This window comes from Meleagris gallopavo, chromosome 4 (assembly GCF_905368555.1).
Source record: "Meleagris gallopavo chromosome 4, MGAL_WU_HG_1.1, whole genome shotgun sequence".
In the NCBI taxonomy this organism is placed as follows: Eukaryota; Metazoa; Chordata; class Aves; order Galliformes; family Phasianidae; genus Meleagris; species Meleagris gallopavo.
In genome coordinates this window covers 15410342-15429783 of record NC_139407.1, presented here as the reverse complement: position 1 = coordinate 15429783, position 19442 = coordinate 15410342, and the positions used below count along the sequence as shown (strand labels likewise).

Sequence of the window (19442 nt, the reverse complement as noted above, 5' to 3'; positions counted from 1 at the left end):
TTTGGATAGCAGGCAAAACAACTGAAAGACAATCTTTCATTCAGGAATCCCCAGATATTCCTTATTAACTATGTAATGAAAAATATGTGGGTGAAGCTCTTGCAAGTACATAAATACCGATATGAGATGGGCTTAGGCAGGAGAGAAATTAAGCTACCAGTGGTAAGAACTTAAAATAGCCCTGCTTAGTTACAGGTTGTACAAATGGTCAAAACCTAACCAGGAACGTGAGCAGCCCTGCGAGCAGGGGTCTGGACTAAGTGATCTCCAATGGGGCCTTCTCACTTCGGTGAACATGGGATGATCTCCAAAGTGGTCTTCTCTTGACAGTATAAGCATTAAAGGAGCTGACAGTTGGGTACTTGTATGAGAACTGTTAGGTCATAGTCTGAACTAGTGATTGAACACCTGGTGAAGAAGCATAACAGCCCTGGGAATACAGGTGTGAACAATTCACTTGTGTGACCAGGGTCCACCCCTCCTTAACCTCATTTACTGGCTGGCAAGTGTAAGGGGATTATTTCTACTTGGAGACTACTTTCTTCTGGGAGTTTTTTAGTGGGTCCTTACCTTGGGAGTGGGGTAAGTTTTTCCTTTCTTGTTATTGGATTCTGGTTAATACCTTTTTTGGGTTATCTGAAAACTGGTCGGAGGCAGTTATATATGCTTATTTCCTGCCGTGCAGTTCCTCTGCTTTACTTATCTCAGAATACGGGAGTGTTCAAGGTGGAATTACTCTCCAGTAATAATGAGGCTATATGTGATTGTAAGACTTTTTCAGGATTTATAATGGGAAAAAAAAAAATGCTGATAACCAGAGAGATAGTAAATTAGAATACTTACATCTACTGCTAGGTTAGGTTACAGTTATGCTGCTTCCATTTAAAATTGCTTTTGTCTGTAGCTTGAGATAAAATGTTTTATTTATTTGCGATGAAACTAACTTAGCATTCAAAGACACATCACTGAGAAGACCAAATGTTAACATTTTGCTACCTTGTGCTGCCTAAACTGTTGGAGCATGAGCAGACCACTTGATTTGTTTTCCAAGTGTAGACAGTCTTAAAAAATGTTTCTACTTCTACCACAAGAGTGTTATGAGAGTGAAGGGAAAGAGGGTATAATTTTAAAAAAAGGTTATGAAATAAGAGAAACCCTTTTGTTTACTTTTCCCTGGCTTATAAAAAGGAAGGGGAAGGGAGGCTTTCTTAATGCTAGCTTAATACTGTATTGCAGATGTGGGTCAGTTAGCACTGTAATGCACACTGCTTATCAGGGCTTGCCCCTATAGTGAAGGAAGAGTCAATCATTAGGAGTTATTGCAGTAAATAATGTATTAAGTTCTACTTCGTATCTGACTTTTACTGCTTTTGTGTAGCAGTTGTGTCAGTTCTTCAGTTTAGAACTGATGTTCGGGTTCATGCAGGTAAATAATTTTACCATGGTGTGCTGCTCTCTCCCCTTCATTTACAAAGTGATGTTAAGTTGCTTGAGAACAGCAAGTTTTGGGAGAGAGCTCATCATTCCTTTAGAAAGTAAATGAGGGCTGGCAAGGCTGCCAGATGGCATGTAGGTCTTGGGCTATCCAAGATTGATAATCACAAACCTTTGTCAAGGGAAGAATTCTTAATTTACGTGATTCCAGATTTGAGAGCAGAAGACTGGAGGATGCTGAAGTACAAGTCTCTCCCAGAGCTTCTTTATTTCAAAACAAGATACAGACAGGCACCTGCTTATTCTTCAGGGAGGCCTCAGGGGGACAAGCAGACATTCACCTCACCATTCTTTTAATACCATGTCTGCAGAAAGTTCAAATACCCAATTTAAAAATTGATTTCACCTCTCAGAAGCTTAATGTTTTGCTTTTCACATTTTCTACTAAAAGCTTTCCCTCTGGAGTTGCTCTTCTGTATGGTTTAAAAAAGACATGTGGCAGCTTCAAGAAAAAAAAATTTCATAGTAAGATGAACGTTGTTCTGTAAGGTGGCTTTCCTCTTCTGTAATTAGTTTGAGACATAAAAGTATTGATCACAAGAAACTAAAATTGCATTTCTTTGTTTTAAAAGAATGATAAAAGGTGTACCGTAAGCAGTTCGATGTTACTGGGGGAGGTTATTTTTGTGATGTCCTAACTTCAGAGAAAATTCATGAGAAGCAGAGAGAGCAGCCATTAAAACTGATGTGGCCATCTGTGTTATATAGTTAAATATGTGACCTTTAGTAGCAGCATTCTCATCTAAGCTGCAGTGATATCAAGATGAGAGGTAGTGTTTGAGTTACAAAGGTGACAAGTCATTACTAGGCAGAGTTCCCTTGTTGGTTAAGTACGGTTTATGAATCTGAAAAATATTGATGTTGTGATCTCTTTATTTTACTAGTGCTACTGGTTCTTCTATCTGAAGCCATACATAATTCTTCATCCTGAACTAAGCATTGGAATTTGATAAAGGAAGTTGGGAAGATAAGTTCTGCCTCTTTTAATCACTGTGTCTCTATAACCCTGATAGGTAGTTCAGAGGTTCCTAAAAACAAGCAGCATATGAGCATTGAAACTCTACTTTGAAATTCTGCTGGCAAATCTTTTGCCTTGTCATTACTAGCTGTGCTGGCGGTTTCACTTGCTGTATGTTTTCCTGCTGCATATAACATTCAACTACATTTTATTCTTCCTTGTGCAGCCACTTGAAGAATTTGGGGCACACTTTGACTTGATGTACCAATTGTTAGCCAAAGCTGTTCTTTGATGATAACAGAAATTGAATGGTATTTTAGAATAAAAGAGTGAGAGCAAAAAGGAGCTGAAGGCCCTTAGATTTGATGTGTCGGATGAGGCAGCTTTAATATTTGCATCTCATGCACACAGTTTCGCTATTTCAGTCAAAGCTGGTAGGGGTTGAGTCTAATTCTCAGAGAAGTAAACAGGCATGAATTACTGTTAAAATATGCTTTAAAAATATGGTAATTAAATATTGCACATCAAATAATCTCAGAAGTTTGAGCATTTTGAAGTTATGGTAGTCCTGTTATTTTCTGTTAATTTTATGCTTGGAAAGCTGCATGTCATGTTGAGTATCCAGAATAATTAATTCTGGAAAACACAGGGCTTAAGAGAGATATTAGCAACTCAGTTTATCATTATCTTTTCAGTTGTGGAATTTATCCATGTTGTCTGTGCTAAAAAAAAAAAAAAATGTGCATTGGCTCTGCACAAACTATTCTGCTTACCTCCATATGAAAAAGGATGCCTGATCCCACTTAGGAGCAAGTCTTCATACTGGACCTTTTATGTTACACTGGTGACTTGCTCTAAATGTAATCTTTTTATGCTTGAGTATGTATGAGAATTTCACCAAAAGTCTGTGTGCTTCTCTTGCCAAGAAAACAGACATATCCCATTGTAACTTTTTTCAGATAGGAAAATCAGTCAGTAGAGCTGCTAACTGATGCTGGTCACTCTTATAATAGTAGCCTGAAATAAGAGCATGAGAGAAGAATTCACATAATAGAAATAAATTCTGCAGATAATGTGCCTTCAAGATGAGCGTTAAAGATGTGAATGTGCAGGCAAGGGTGCCAAAGAAAAGATATGACCACACTGAGGAAGAGCAGGATTTCTGGTAGAAAAAGTCACTATTGCTGCATGGAGTGATGTAGCAAGCTAAGAATTGAGTATGACTGAGGACAGCTGGTTACACCACAGAGAACCTGGAATGCAGTAAATAGCCTTCACGCTTCTGCTGATCCCTGAGGGGAATTGGTAAAAGGGAGTAGCAGCTGAAAGGGAGCAGATTATGTTTGAAAGTCAGTGCTAAATGCTATGTGAGAATATAAAGTTGTGAAAGAAGAGTAATCATTTAAAAATTGTATCTAAAGTGTGGACAATGTGAGAAATAAAACTATTTGATACTGAGTGTCTGAAATTGAGGTTTGCAAGGCTTATCTCCTTTTTCCTGTGTTTGTAGAATTTTAACATTGTAGACTTGTTAGTACTACTGAATACATGCTATGACTACGATGTACAAAATTCTCATATGAAGAAGTTAATAAAAGAAAGAAGACTAAAGGAAAGGATAAAGATTAGGAAGTATCGAAGAGCAAAGAAATAAATTGAATTCAGTTATAATGTTAGTGAAATTTTGGTCATGTGCTAAGCATTTTCAATTTCAGTCTGGAATTTTGCATTTACTTTATCAATCTCAGTGTATCCTTGAGGTCTTCTAGCATGTTATGAATTTGTCCACCTACAGAAATGCAATGAAGATAGTTAATCAAGTTCAAATGTGCTGTATGTCTGCATTTACTAGGAATTCATTCCACTTATTTCTGCCCAACCACCACACTTGTTAAGGAGCATTGGGAAGTGGTTTCCAGTGCTGAGCTACGTGTTATAACATTGTAGATTAATGCGTGCACCTTTTTATTTATTTATTTTTATTATCCCTCATGTTCGTTCCGAATAGTTGTTTGTCAGAGGAAAGAAAAAGTCTTAATCCAGTTTTCCCAGTGAAGATATTATTTCTTCAGTATGTGGTGTTCACTCCATGCCCTTCATCTGTCATAAAATTAAGATAGTCATCAGCAATCATCAAGGAAGCATGACAAATACTGCTTTAGGGTAAAGAAGTTTTAATGCCACTTCTTTTGCGTATTATTTGGTGTCTTCTGTTAAACTGGTGGAGGTGAGTTTCCAAGTTAACTGCTCTTTTATTCATTTTTATCTACATTCTAAATTCAATTTAGCGGAACTATCCTATAAATTGTGAACTTTGAAGAATTACCTCATTAGTCTTGTTTGTGACAGGCTTAATTTTGAATTCCTTTCCACACTACTAGCCTCAGGACTGTTTGTTGTTTTTTTTTTTTTTCAGTGAATTTCTTCCTGAGTGTGTTAGGATTTTTCTAGTACATTTCTGTCTAGATTGTCAACTGCTATAAATCAGTACAGTCAAAATAGTTCCACTGAGATAATCTCCTGGTTTTCATATCAATTTCCTAGGGCTAACTCCAGCAGTCTTTGTTCTGGTAAAACTTTCATTTCTTCTCTGTGACCTTCAGCATTAACAACTGCTAAGGGGGGTGGATGGGAGGGGGCATTAGAAGTTCTTCTTTAATGGTCAATAACAGATCTCTAGAGAAGAATATAAGAAATTGTGTGTTAGGCAGCGTCATGTGTCATAAATATAGAATAAGGTGCTACTCGGCGTAATAAAGGACATAAAAATATGACTCGTTAAGGGAAAAACGTTTCCCAATATCGTTAGGTATTAAAACTGTAGGGGGGAGAAAAAAAAACATACAATAAGTTGTAGTTGTTCTTCCTCCTTTGGCCACTTTGAAATATAATATGAGAAGGGTAAAAACTGTAAAATGGAATTAAGAGGTAGGAGGATGAGTTATCTGCCTATAACAAAATAAATAACAGAATTACTGTTTCATTTCCATGTCTTGATACAATACAATTCCTTTTGGCCTCCTCTTACTTCTGCATGCCTTTATAGTCAGCATCCACTGTGTGGGCAGGAAAGACATGCTTTGTAATACATGAGAATGCAAGCAGTTGATCTGACACTTTATTATTTTCTTTTTCTCTCCCTATTTTAAATGTAGAATGAAGAAGGTTTCCTGCAGGAGGGGGTGGTGAATAATACTGATATTCCTGTGGATCTTGAGAATGAGGCATATGAAATGCCTCCAGAGGTAAATCTGTTGTGGTATTTGCTGTTTGTGCCCATAGGAGAAAGGTAAAGACAGGGTACTGAAAGCTGGAGTCGAGTTAGTGTGGCGCAGGCTGGTACTATGAGCAGCAGGGTCAAAGGAGAAATAAGTCTCTGGTCAAAATCTCTCTGAGGTGCAGTGGTGGGGGGAAAAAAAAAATCCATTTCTTGAAGTTTAATGAGAAAATACTATCTTTGTTTCAAAACATGCATGCTTCACTTTTTGAGTAATCAGCAGTAACTTCTTCTCATATTCGATACGAAATGTGGAGAGAGAGTTCTACCTCTCCATAGATTCTTTTAATAGGTAAACTACATACAGGTTATTTTTTTATTGGTTGTTCGTTTTTTTTTTCCTTTCTTCCCTGCATCATTATGCCTGCTGGGAATTAGTCACAAATTCATTGCTGTAAGTCTTTGTGATAACTGTGAATGGTATGTTAACCACTGTAAAAGCTTATTCTCCTGTTAACATCACTTAGTCAAATACAGTATCTGGAAAATGGGACAAAACAGTAAATACAAGATTCTCATCACACAAAAATCCTTATTATTTTTTCACTGCATCCATTGTGACTAGGACAATCAGTAAAAGTTAGGATGCATGTTAGGATGTATTTATCTGAAATAGTAGCACTGATTTCTGCTCTCCTTCATAGGAAGAGTATCAAGATTATGAACCTGAAGCATGAGAAATCTTTTCTTCCTTTGTATCTCCTGAAATCTACTAACAAAGACGTCCCATCCTGTACAAGTGCTGAGTTCCAATGTGCCCAGTCGTAAAATTTTTTTACAGTTTTTACAGTGTATTTTGAAGTCTTCCATCAGCAATGATTGGAGTATCTGTGACTGCATCCACCTTGTTTCGGCATTTCCCTCCTGCTGAAACAAAAGCTGGTTGGCAGGGTCATTGTTGTACTGTGGATATTGTGGCTTCACTTTTAAAAGTTAAAAACAAAATGCTAAATAAAAACACCTAAGTGTCTACTGCTTATTTCTAAATCTGTACATGTTTTGTTGATAGGCTGTCAGTAATTTGATATTGTTTATGATACGATTTTTATTTGTTTCCTATGACTATTATTTCTGTGCAGAAAAGACTTATTGTGAAAGCTTTATGTAAATGTGTATGTATTATATATATAAAAAAGTAACTGAGCATGAACTATGCACCTATAAATATTAACTGTTGAAATTTTATTGTTTTGTGATGTGTTTTATTAACTTGTGTCTGTAAATAATGGTGTTCAACTGAAGCAAATAAAATGTAACCTGTTAAAAATGAGCTTCTAGGCTAGTAGTTATTTATAACAGCTAATTATCTCTCCAAGAGCATGCATTGAAGAATTTGGGTTTTGTGGCTTCCTGAGAAGGAACAGGGGGAACAAAAGAAGCAAACAAGCCTGCTCTATACTAAAAGCAGAATGAAGAATGTGAGTATCAGGACTGGCCTTACAGTGCTTTGAAAACTGTTGTTTCAGTTTACGTTGTTGTCCTCAAGTCTCAAGGGAAACTATCTAGGGAAAGCTATTTTTCAAAAGAATTGCAATCAAACTCTTGTTTAAAAACTGTTATCATCTCCTTGATCATTTCAAACAGTTTGTGGATATTTTCACCAATAGTTAAAGTGCATAATGAAGATTAAAGCCCTTTGCTCTTCTGCAGAACCTTTTCATGGTAACCTGCAACAAACCACTGTCAATTTGCAGTCAGCTTCACAAACTATGTGTCAAAAGAATCTCCTGACATGGACATATTTACTGTTAAAAGGCTATGTTAATGTCTCTTGTTTGCTTCCATGGTAAGTAAATATCAGGATGGCATACAATGTATGATCACACTTCTGTAATTATTAATATTGTTAAAGGATTTTTCTATTCTTTGTGAAGGAATTAGGAAGAAAAGCTCAGTGATGCAGTGTTGCGGGTTGTTGTTTTTGTTTTTTTTTTCTCCCTAGTGAGCTAGCAGAGTCTTGGCCACCAAAAGCAGTAACAGAGCTGTCACCCTGATGATTGGTCAGATGCCTGATGTACTACAGCAGATACTGGAAACAGCCGTCTAGATATAAAATACAGTTCTAATGTTCATCTTCCCCAGGTCTCAACTACTGTATTGTTCCTATATTAGGGAGTCAAACTGCTTTGTTGCTCAGATGTTGCAGATAAGTCATATAGCTTCTTAAATAAGATCTGGGAAGCAGTTTGTCCTAAAAGGAGTAATAACAATAAATTGATTCCTGAGATACGACAATTTTCTGAGCATGTAAAGATTATTTTCTTTCATAGGCTAACATCAGCAAGTTATTCAGAGTTTTCAAGTTGTTCCTTCAAAATGTATCATAGGCATTTGGTGTATTTCTCATGCCTGTTGCCAACATGCCCTCAGATGACCCTGATGGTCCGTGGGATCCTGGTTACTATGGTAGCACAGTGTGATACACTGCTCTGGTAACAAGCTGTGCTCTAATTAGATTCCTTAAGGACTGTCCAACCATCCTTTCCAGGTAGAATAAATGCCTTTTTGTCTTATTTCCTGCAGTGAAATTAATGGTGACGTGTGGATTGCAAATGTCAGAATTATGTACGATGCTAAAGCTGAACTAAATAGCTATTTCTGTATTAAAAATTTTTTTAAAGGGCATTAAAAAATGTTTCTACAGTATTGTGATAATGTTTGCTTAAGTGATATCTATTGGAGAGCAACGTACCTCTCAGCTCACTTTTCTTTAGGAGCCTAGATTTTATTTCTAACTGAAAGCAGTTTTTTATCCTCAGACTGTGAGTTAATAATGAATCCCACCATATTCCAGTTCTCCAGGGGAAAAATCACATTTTGTTTCCTTTATATTTTGACAGCCTTAATTGGTCTTAAAATGGCTATTAATTAAACACTTGTAATAATGCTTTCATTACTGTAAATTATAGTGTTAATACTTCTGCTATGTGCTTTTGTTATAATGACATTCAAGTTATTATATTTGCATGAGGAATAGGGCAAGAAATGCTCTCTTCCCCCCAGTGTGACTTATCTTTATTTCCTCAAGATAGCTGTAGAAAAGGTAATTTACAGTGTCTTAAACTCAGGAAGTATAATATCTGCATCTCTTCAAGAACTTCATCCTTAGTTTCTTATCTTGGGCACTCTAGACTTCGTGGTTCTTGTAGAGAATCATCTGACACGGCTAAAGGGTCCATCAGTTCCATGAGCATTGGGGAGGGACTACTCTCTCCAAGAGCTGGGAGACTTGAGCATGCGGGGCTGTGCATCTGATGGCTGAAATTCATCCAAGAGCAAAACAGGAGATAGGTAGAGGATTCTGCCTACTCATAAAATGTTAAAAATCTTAAATTCTTAGTTACCTCTAAGATTTGATGTAACATGTATTGAAGCTTCCTACTGACTTAATGTGGAGGCTTTACAACATCCATAAATCCAGCAGAAGTTTTGCGCTGTGTAGCAGAGCATGCTCGTGTGATGAGTTTCCCATCATTCTTTCTATGCTATTTAGGGAGATAATCCTTGAAACTTTGGGAGATTTCCAGGAGTAGTGATTGTACTCCACCTTTTTGTCAGACTGATGGTACACAGTGGAACTGATAATCCAATGTTCTGCTCCCTAACTCCCTGAAAACAAAGGGAGTATTTCCATTGATTTACATTCTGTATGGATGTCCACGGTTTTGAACAAAAAGCATCAGTTTTCATGTAAGCAAGCTTGTTTTTTAATTACGCTAACCAAAAACAAATGAGATCTTAGTTTTTAGTGTCTCTATGCTGCATTTTTAATGGAAAATACAATCTGCTTAAAAGCAGACATAAACAACTTTTCTCAAGCCTGCCTGACATTTAATGTGTAACTGTGAAGGTTCATCTGATCTAAAAAAGGCTGGCAGATGGAGAGACAGCAGGTGGACCTCAGATGAGACAGCCAAGAGGTAACAAACAGGGTAGGAAACTAGGTCAGCTGAGGTATCTTCCACATTGAAAGAAAAGCTTTGAAAATGCTTCCTCCAGTGGAGGCTTAAAAGTGGACTTGTTTGTGATTGTCAAGTACAGTTTATTGGCCAACTCATTGGTGTTATTTATCTGTTTTCTGATGAGACTGTAAATTCTCAGCAGGGCTGCAGCTTATTTCAGATCTCAGTGTCATAGTAGTTACACATCTATGAACTCCCAGATATGTCAGGTTGTACTATTTATTGTCTCTACTACAAGAATACTTAAAGGCCCTAGATAAGATAGGGACAGGAGTCCAATACCAGGTTCAAGAAAGAGATCTGACAAAGAGTTGAAATGGATTTGCTGCTATTTACAAAGCTGAAGGGAAGATGTGTTTTTTTGTGACTTTTTAGAACATCTGGCACCTCCCCAGTGTCATGCAAATAAACAACAACATTGCAGGGAAAAACCATGAATTGCTAGTTTTAAATGTCAGAAGTCCACTATTTGCCTCAGATTACCTATGCATAAAAGTGAGGGAGATGTTTCTTTAGAATCAATTGCAAAAAAAAAAAAATTAGACTGTAGACTGACCTGCTGGGAATGGAGTACACGCTCTCCATACAATGTTCTTGTAATTGTGCTATTTCTATTTGTGGCACACGTTTGTCTATATTGTGCATGCTGGTGACAGAGTAGGTAAACAGGAGAGTATGTTTAACAATCAAGCATCAAGTAGCAGGACAAGACAGTGCTCATTGTGTTAGGATGTCACAGCAAGGTCAGGGTTCCCATCCTAAGCTTCAGTGAGTAATCTGCTAAAAACAGGCACCGCTGGTCCTGAATAGAATATATGCCAGCCTTTTGAGATATAAGAGCTGAGTAAAAAAAAAATGCATTTTATGATGAAGTTTAGATGTATAAAAGCTGGAAGGTTTCAAAACAGAAAGGAAATACAGACAGAAATTTCAAAAAATATTTATCGACATAGGCTTTTCTCTGCTCAGTGAGATTTTGGCAAAATTGACTCAGTACCATGAGGGATTTAAATGAGTGGAAATATGTGAAATTGTTCATATTACTTCTAGCACCACATACTCTTCTAATCTTGCCAGTATTTCTCCTCTGCAGTAAGAATCTGATTTACAACTGCCTGCCTTACTATCTGTACGGAACTATTTATGCCCATCCTCCTTGTCAGAACAAATACTGGGTCTGTATAATTATCTTTGCTGTTATTGTAGTCAAAGACTTCTCCAAATTCTGAGTCTAATTCTGTTAGGAAGGGTATCTTAAACACCAATAACAGCTTTCAATGAATATACCTTAAAATTTACCTACTTTGGGCATACAGTTTTTGAATAGGTTCTTCTTAGTAAGAACTTAAAATCATCTGATTCATGCCTACTTATCTATCCTTAAATTTATTTACCACTCAGGTCAGCAGATGAAGAGCTGAAGAGCAGAGAATCTGATTAGGTGCGAGATCTTTTCGGATGAATGATTCACCAAATGATTATATACCATTTATTTTCTCCTAATATCTAGCAGCAAAATTGTATAATATAATATCCCTGTAAGCCAGACTCTCAGTGGAGGTGAAGCACTGCATATGAAGTGCAGTGCCTGCTCAGCTCTGCTTTGCTGCTGCTCTTCCTGCCCCATATTTCCTGCTTTATGTGCCACATGTGCATACTCAAAATGAAGTGTCTCACACAGCTGATGAAGAGTTTAACGAGTCTTGGGAATTTCCAGGTCAAGACTTTAGGTCATTTGCTGCTGGACACAGAAACACAAATATCAGGGTTACAGACAGATATCACCATTTGTCTAAGCACCTTCTGGTGAAGTCAGGATAATTGTGCTGCCACCTAAAATACTTCACCTGTACTTAAGTAGATATTTATGTGGGTACTTTAAAAAAATCTTACAATTTTTTTATCTCTGACACAGGCCAGTGCAAGGAAGGTGACTAGCATGATTTTCTTGTTTTCTGTTATATTTAAGGGGAGGTCACTCTCTTAGAAGTTTGCTCAGTACTTCTGTGCAGTCACACCAAAGAGAGTGTACTTGATTTTTTAAACTAATGTTGATTAGAAGACGTGATACTTTTGTCATATGTTGTCTGTAGCTCAGATGGAAAACAACATCTGCCTGTATGGAACAAAAGAGGCATGCTCTGTTTAAGCAGCTTTAAAAACACTTATTTAACTCTGCACTAAATGTATCAAAAAGCCTTTATTTCCTATTAGTGAATCATATTTCTTGCATCAGCTCCTGAGTTTCAGCAAGTCTCTTCCATCTCACACTCACACTGGACTACTTGGCTCTTAAGTGGCATTTTAAAGGAAATACTGATGACATAGTGTGAAATAGCATACTGCAATTATGCCATGCCATTCATTTCTAATCTACCTGCTGCTTGTTTTTATTTATTTGTTTAATATTTATTGATCTGTGCATTGCACCACCCTTCTCCAGCCAATTCTAAAATTATATTGCTAATGATTAACCCCACACGGTGTTCCTGCAGTGGGGTGATCAGCGCTGGTTTACTTCATGCAGTGCTATAGTGAAACATCAAATGTTAAAATTCAGGCCTAGAAAAGAAGTAATTTATTGCAGTACAAATGAGTCACACTGCTGACAGATTCTGACATGTAACCAATCTATTAGAGGTTTTTCTTTTCACAAGTTCTGTCTCCCTCTCTGCTCTTCTGAAAGACTGCATAGACATATATTCACTCATTTGGAATTTTCTGTCTCTTCTTTTCTACTAAAGTTTTGTAATAAAGACCCTAAGTCTGGAAATTGTTAAATATATGAAGGTGTAGAATAATTTTTCTTCTGTTTTGCAATGCTTTGATATTCTTAGAAGATGATGAATGTTAACAGCAGGTATTTTGGGATTGCAAAATAGAATAGAAGCTGATAAGTACCTTGTCTATGAAAAGACATTTATACAAGCCAAGGTTTTCCATGTCATGATCAGCTTCTTTGGGCTTTAGGGTATTTGCTCAGTGGTAAGATATGAAAACTTAGGTTAAGGCAGCACTTTGAGGTGCACCTTTATTCCCAGCTACATACAATAAATAGGTCAAGCATTCCTTCTCTCCTGTTGGCAAGCAGTTATTCTAATGAGGGAGCTATTGAAACTTACTGATATTTTCTTTGTAAATGAAGACTGTGTGATTTGGTACTGCATGAGTTTGAAGCCCTGCTCATCTCCCTATTAGCATAGTTATTTCATCTTAGAACAGAGCTGTGCAAAGGAGCAAAAGGCAGGAACCCTCTTGTAGAAACTACAGTTTTGTGGTTCCTTCATTGTAGATGAGTGATAGGTATCTTACATCAATAGTCAGTCTTCTTTTTGGACTTAAACTATATTTTACACTGAAGACTGTTTGGAACTTGAAGATGAACTTCAAGTGAGTGGGGCTGCAGGTCTGAGTTTGTTGATGGCTGAGAGGTGGAGAACAGCTTCTTTGTATTCTGGATCAGTTTTTCAGTTTTTTTATGTACCTTAACCTAAATTGCATTGCTAAATTGATTGGAAATGCTTCTTGAAGAGTTTAAAGAACAGCAATTGATGTTTTTGTGACGACTGGAAAAGCAAGGGTTTTCTTTATATTTTAATCTCCTTTACCAACAATTTGTTTGGGAAACAAACAAAATGTGAACATTCTGAAAAAAAAAAATCAGCTAGCTTGCTCTAGTTATCATCCAAAAATACAAATCTTTAGGTTAACATCTTGCAGACTTTATTTAAAAATCATAAATAACATGAAGTACTTCTCAGTTGTGCATCAGCAATGTATCAGATCGTATTTCTCCAAGGATAGGTGCTATGCATTTGTTCCCTACACAAGACTCGAGGCATTTCACTTCAGAGACACAAGTAGCTACAGAAATGAGCACAATTGAAGAAGCCGAGGGCCAGCACAGCAGAGGCTTTGAGAGCTATTTGGGCAGAACAGGGAGGGCAGATGCTTGACCAAGGTGAATCGACGGCTGAAAGGAAGGAGAGATGCTCTAAGAAGACAAGAAGGTAGGGAAGCATTGGCAGAGGATTGCCCTGGCATAAAGTTGCAGGCAACACAGGAACAAAGCTGAAATGCCCACTTCTATAGAGCAGTTCATAGACTATTGGATTATTTTTAATATTCAGTCCAGGAAGATCTGTCTTGTTACCAGCTTCACCTTAACTGTCTTGAAAGGAGCTATTTAAGGCAACACTCAGTCTGCCAAACACAGCTGGTGGCTTGATGAAATTTGCAGGAAGGGAAACTGTTGATTTAAACTGTTTCATCTGCAAAGACTTTGTTTCTCAACAGAGACTTTGTGTACAGTCTTAAATCTTAGGTGCATTGTTAATAATAAGAGAATATAAAATAAAAGCAAACAGCCTTTAAATACATCCTGGCATGCGTGGTTACAGCACACTCGTTTTCTGAAATTGCCCTTTGAGGCTCAGCCACTTCCGAGGAAGCCTCCTGCTATTTCAGCACTGTCAGATTTCTGTACGTAGCACAGTCACAGTGCTCATGCTGCAAAAGCAACAGGAAAGAACCAGCTCAATAAAATCAGTTTCTGCAGAACTGTAATAGTCCTTCTCCACAGACCTAAAATATTTGCATGTCCTTATACTTCTCAGTATTGTAGGGAAAAACTCATGAAGTACTATGCAGGGCTTTGTCAACACAATATTTGCTTAGTAAGTGGAGACCAGCGCTACTAGGATGTTTCTAGCCTTGCAGTAGCTTGGATAGGATCGCTTTGGTGCATAGAAAGGTTAAGGCGGAAAACAATTATCGCTTATTTCTGGCCTGAGAGGAATATGACTTTCTTTCCCCATACATGGATAAAAGTTCCTTTGTTTTCCTGTAGTGAAGCTATTATAACAGCATCATGATGGTAAAGGAGTTTGTTTTTAATTATCTTTGTTTTCTTGTCGCCTCCATAAAATTGATTGTTCTTTCCTTAGCATCTGGGGAAATCTGAAGATAGAGTATGTTTAAGGGAGTATGATTGTTCTCTTACCCTACTCTTACCCTACTCTTACCCTACTCTTACCCTACTCTTACCCTACTCTTACCTTACTCTTACCCTTTATGCATTTTTATCACCATTCCCACTTTTGGCTAATGAGTTTACTTCTAGATGGAGAGAGGGGAGAGGGCTGGAGGGTTGCAATAAAATTTGGCTTTTAATCCTAGAACAAGAAAAGATTTGCTGATGAAGTATTTGATTTCTCAAGTGTAAATTGTGCTCTTAGTCAGTAAAATAACTCAACTTTGGCTTTTGGCTTGTCAGTGCTGATTTCTCAGTTCCCACATACCTCTTTGCTGGAATGAAGTCCAGAAAACATGGTGGGGGAAGGTTTCTGTTGCTTCATTTCAGTTTTTTATAGCCCTTGAACAAGTTCCTGGTTACTGTATTATATTTCCAGCCTGATCTGGTTCTTCTCAAGCATATTAATTTGGTTGTACCAAAGTTTTAACTCCAAATATAACTGAAAAATAAACCTCACTTACTTGCTCAGACAGAAAATTCAGACTTCCTGAGGTTTTTGCTCACTGCACATGGTGTCAGCTCTGGACTTCAATCCCAAGCACTGTGCTGAGGCAGTTGAATGGAGGGCTGGGAGTCCTGAACTGCTGTAGAATCGGCAAACACGAGATCATGGAGACAGACTCCTGCACTGGCTGTCTTACTGCCTCAAATCCATTTTGCAGAATGCTGAAAATATTACAAACAAAGAGTTGTGCGGTGAGCCCAATTACTGGAAGATTGCCTACCAAATATAAATGGTAAGTTAGCTTTCCAAATAAAAGCTTTGTTCAGTATAGCCACTCAAAGAACTGGCTTGACCTCCCTACTCATGTCTTCAGCCGAGATAGTTCTGTCTAGGCTGCTGATATTCCTTCTTTCCAGATGTCTTTCCCCCCAGTGTCATTTTCCCTAAAACAATTTGATATTTTAGTCAGTTGAAATGGCTGGAATAGTAGCATTGTTAAGCTCATCATTCTTTTCCAATCACATTTTTTCTTTAAAATGTTACTTTCTTTGTTATTTCCTTTTTTCCTTTTTCCTTGTATTTTTATTAATAATCATTTGGCAGTTTATGATGCTCAGCTTCTGTTATGTTGGAAATGCATGACATATCTTAGCAAAACAAGTCTATTAAGTTTATTAAGGATGATTTTTAGGTATATCGTTACTCTTAGACATTGATCTGATAGTTAAAAGATGGCTAAAATTAGAACTTTCCCTATTGATGTATACAATTATGCTTCCACGTCTATTGGACAGTTGAAAAAAAACCCGACATCTGTACATATATATACATAAACACATACATATATATACATTACATATAGAACATCATGTATCCATAAGGTGCAAAACTACTACTATATGAAACTATAGGAAATACCAAGGATAATGTTTTGATTTGCATTCAGTAATCACCACCACAGAGTACCTGATTGTTAGGTCTTGGGTAAAAATGTTTTTAGTCAATGATCCTTAAAATGTATAAAATTCAGAGTAATAAGAGGAGAAATAGACTTACTGATCACTATTCTATACAGCATGTGATTTTTCAAGGGATCCGATGAGGTTTAGATACACACCAGGCTCTGTAATGCAACAGATTGAACTGTTCAATTTACTCTGAGTAATGGTTAAAATCTTCTCACCCTTACATCTTCTCCTTGCATTTCAGGCATAGCTCCAAGCCCAAGGTGAAATGGTGGAGTCTCCCTAGAGGGAAGATGGCAGACAGGATGAAAAACTGATTTTACCAATGGTGTTATTTTTAAATGGAAAATTATATGCTGCTTTTAATAACTTTTTTTTTTCTGTCTGTTGTGAAAACGTTGTCTAGTTGTCTGAGGTCTTTGGGCCTATATAAAGCTTTAATCTCCTGAAAAGTTTCCATTACATCTAGTGTTTAAATTAATATTAATCCTGTCCACCAGGAAAAAAAGAAATAGAAACCACAACTGGAATGGGAATGGAGGGAGATGCAATTCATTAGGCATCTGCTTTTAAAATCCAGCTGTTCACCTAGTGGACAGCACAGCTCTTGGCTGTGTGTACTGTAATTCTGCGCAGGGCAGGACTGAGTGCTGGTATGTAAAATGCTATAAAAGTGTGTTTTTAAGAAATGATGAAGTATATCAAAAGGAAGTGCTGCCTAGGATTCAGACATCATAGAGATGACTCTGGTGAAAAGACGTGACATACTCGTGCAGAATAAGTGACAGAATGAGAGTTCCAGCAATAGTTCTGAGGGAAAGCCAACACAAGAGCCTGTTAGCACAAAAAAAAAATAAAAATAAAAATAAAAATGCGTTCGAAACCACCAGAATGTTTCCTCTATAAAACATTAATCACTTCTGCTGGAGGATAGCTCACGGTACACATTAGGAAATTTCCAGTAGCTGCAAAAACAAGACAAACAGAAATCAGTAAAGGTCTCTGAGGTACAAGTGCATCTGAAGGATGCTCTGTAAGGCAACCCCTCTAAGAACTGCCAAAGCAGGTTTCTGTCAGAAGATGAAAGCAAGTTTCTTCTCTGGAGATGAACTGCTTTGTAGGAAAAAGAAAGCAAAAATGTTTTTCTTCCCATCATTTCCTTCCTAAACTAACTCCATCATTTCCTAAGCCTACCCAGCACCTTTCTATTTATTAAGCTTATCTGCCAAGTGCTTAATTCTGCTCCTTCTACAATTCACAGAGGCAGGCAATCTAAGACTATTAGCAAATAATCTTGGGAACTGCTGAGGAGGTAATAGCTAACTGTTCCTGAGGGGATGAAAAATAATAAAGAAACAAAAATTATTTAGAAATCCTATTAACAAAAGATATCAGACTATATATGAAAAAGATTTCAAAGCCAAACATGGCTTTGAGGAAAAAAAAAAAAAGAAAAGAAAAAAAAATAGAAAGAAATTCTTGGTATTGTTTTGCCTCCTTTGTATTAATGCATAGTCAGCCATTCATACTTCAATTGAATGTGTGTCTCATTTTCTGCCTGACCTCCATCTCATTCAGAAAGATTGTCTCCATGAAGTCTTTGCATTCTCCTGCCTTACAGCAGGATAGTTTGTATCCTACTCTGTCAGTACCTTGAGAAAAGTACCCCTAAGGAAATCAATGAAAGAAAGGGCAACTGCTTGTATTTTGGAGCACAGGGCTTAAAATATCTCCTCTACCACTATTTGCCAATGCCATCAGTGAAGCAAGGATAACAGTAGCTTCTTCCTGCCTTGTTCAGTGTGCAGAATTGTCATTTAGAATTCGGTATCTGCAGCAGTAGGATCTTGACATCCTCTCTCATTTTCAGATGTTGCATGAAACACAAGGAGAAGCCAGGTGTTGGGCAGGCTAGGAGAAGATGTGGAGCCATGAGCCATAGGGTTGGAGGGAGTCACCAAGAAACCTGTCCCAAAACTGAGGAGCAACGATGACCTGAGCAGAGGTACTAATTCAACTCCTGCCTCCCACTCTTGAGAGAAAGTAAGGATTCAAGGACTTCCTAGATCACGTATGAGACAATATGTACTGTGAAAATAAATCATATTTTCTTCTACTCCTTTAAGCAAGGAGATTTTCTTGAAAAGAAATCATCGAAAATATCATTGCAGGATAATTGCTCTCATGCACAGCTTTCTGTTTCAGTTGTCCAAAATCCTTTTGCAAGCTCTATCCTGCTGTCTTGCACAAAACCGTATTTTCTTCTAACCTTATCGTAACTTTTTTTTTTTTTTTTTTTTTTTAACTTTCTAGGCTGTAACTGAGGTCTGAAAGAACTCAGCTGTTACGGTGGGGTATGTGTTAAACATACATGCAAAAAAAAAATCACTGTGATCTCTCAAGACTGACTGGTGTTATGTTAGACTGCCTGACAAATAAGAGAGATGAGACACGTGTCTCAAAGCAAGTCTTTTAAGATCTTTTCCTGATAATACTCATGATAATTGAAGTCCATGGCCTTTCTAGTTAGCCTAAATTCTTTCACACACACAAAAATAAAGCCAACTTCTACTGGCTTTTGGTCAGTCAGAGCCTCAGTAAGCCATAGTTTCGAAAGCCTTGTGTCATGGTGGAAGTTGCCTCCTTCATCTAAATAACAGTGAAGCATAGGCACAGCTCTATACAACCTGATTTGATAATACCAGGTAGTAACACAGTGACAAGAGAATTCACAGGACATCTTTCTCTCACAGATCTCTCTCTGCTTTAATGCTGTATAAATTTTCAGTAAGGGGCAGCACTTCTTAATTACTTACATTGTTTATTTTGATGTATCTTACAGCTTTCACTTTCAAACCAGAAATGAAAGGCCGTAGTTTCTCTGAAGATGGCAGATTTGTGTTTTTAAAAGATTTTAAATTAGTATGTGTATTTACCCACTGTAGCAGAAATGCTAAGTCACAGCCTTAAGCAGTGATTGAGCACCTGGTGGAAGGCAGGGCCAACCCAGGGGAGCTCAGGTGCATGCAATGTGACTAGAAGGAGTGGAGCCAGGATCACCCCTTCCCAGACCTCATTTGAAGGTTGGCAGCGGAGGCAAGTTTTTTTTTTTTTATTGCTTGAGATCCTTGCCTACCAGATGCCCACTCAAGGTAAGCATTTTCTTTTCTTTGTTTCTGTGTTTGTTGCTGTTGCATTTGAGCAAATGCTCATTTGTTGCAGTTTAGGATTTTACTGCTCTGCTGTCATTGCTGTGTTTTTCATTGTATTGCAGCATTACACCCACTTTCTGTTTTCCCACTCCGT

At 37.5% G+C, this 19442-nt stretch overlaps 1 protein-coding gene across 1 annotated transcript in view; it reads left to right on the top strand.

The window, feature by feature from the left end:
- SNCA (synuclein alpha) overlaps positions 1–7002 on the top strand; it is a 64249-nt gene extending 57247 nt beyond the window's left edge. The window contains exons 5-6 of the mRNA XM_019614559.3: positions 5608–5697; positions 6374–7002. Coding sequence (XP_019470104.2) covers positions 5608–5697; positions 6374–6406 — 123 coding nt within the window. The 3' untranslated portion in view covers positions 6407–7002. The remainder of the gene's footprint in view (positions 1–5607; positions 5698–6373) is intronic.
- Positions 7003–19442: the final 12440 nt, after the last annotated feature.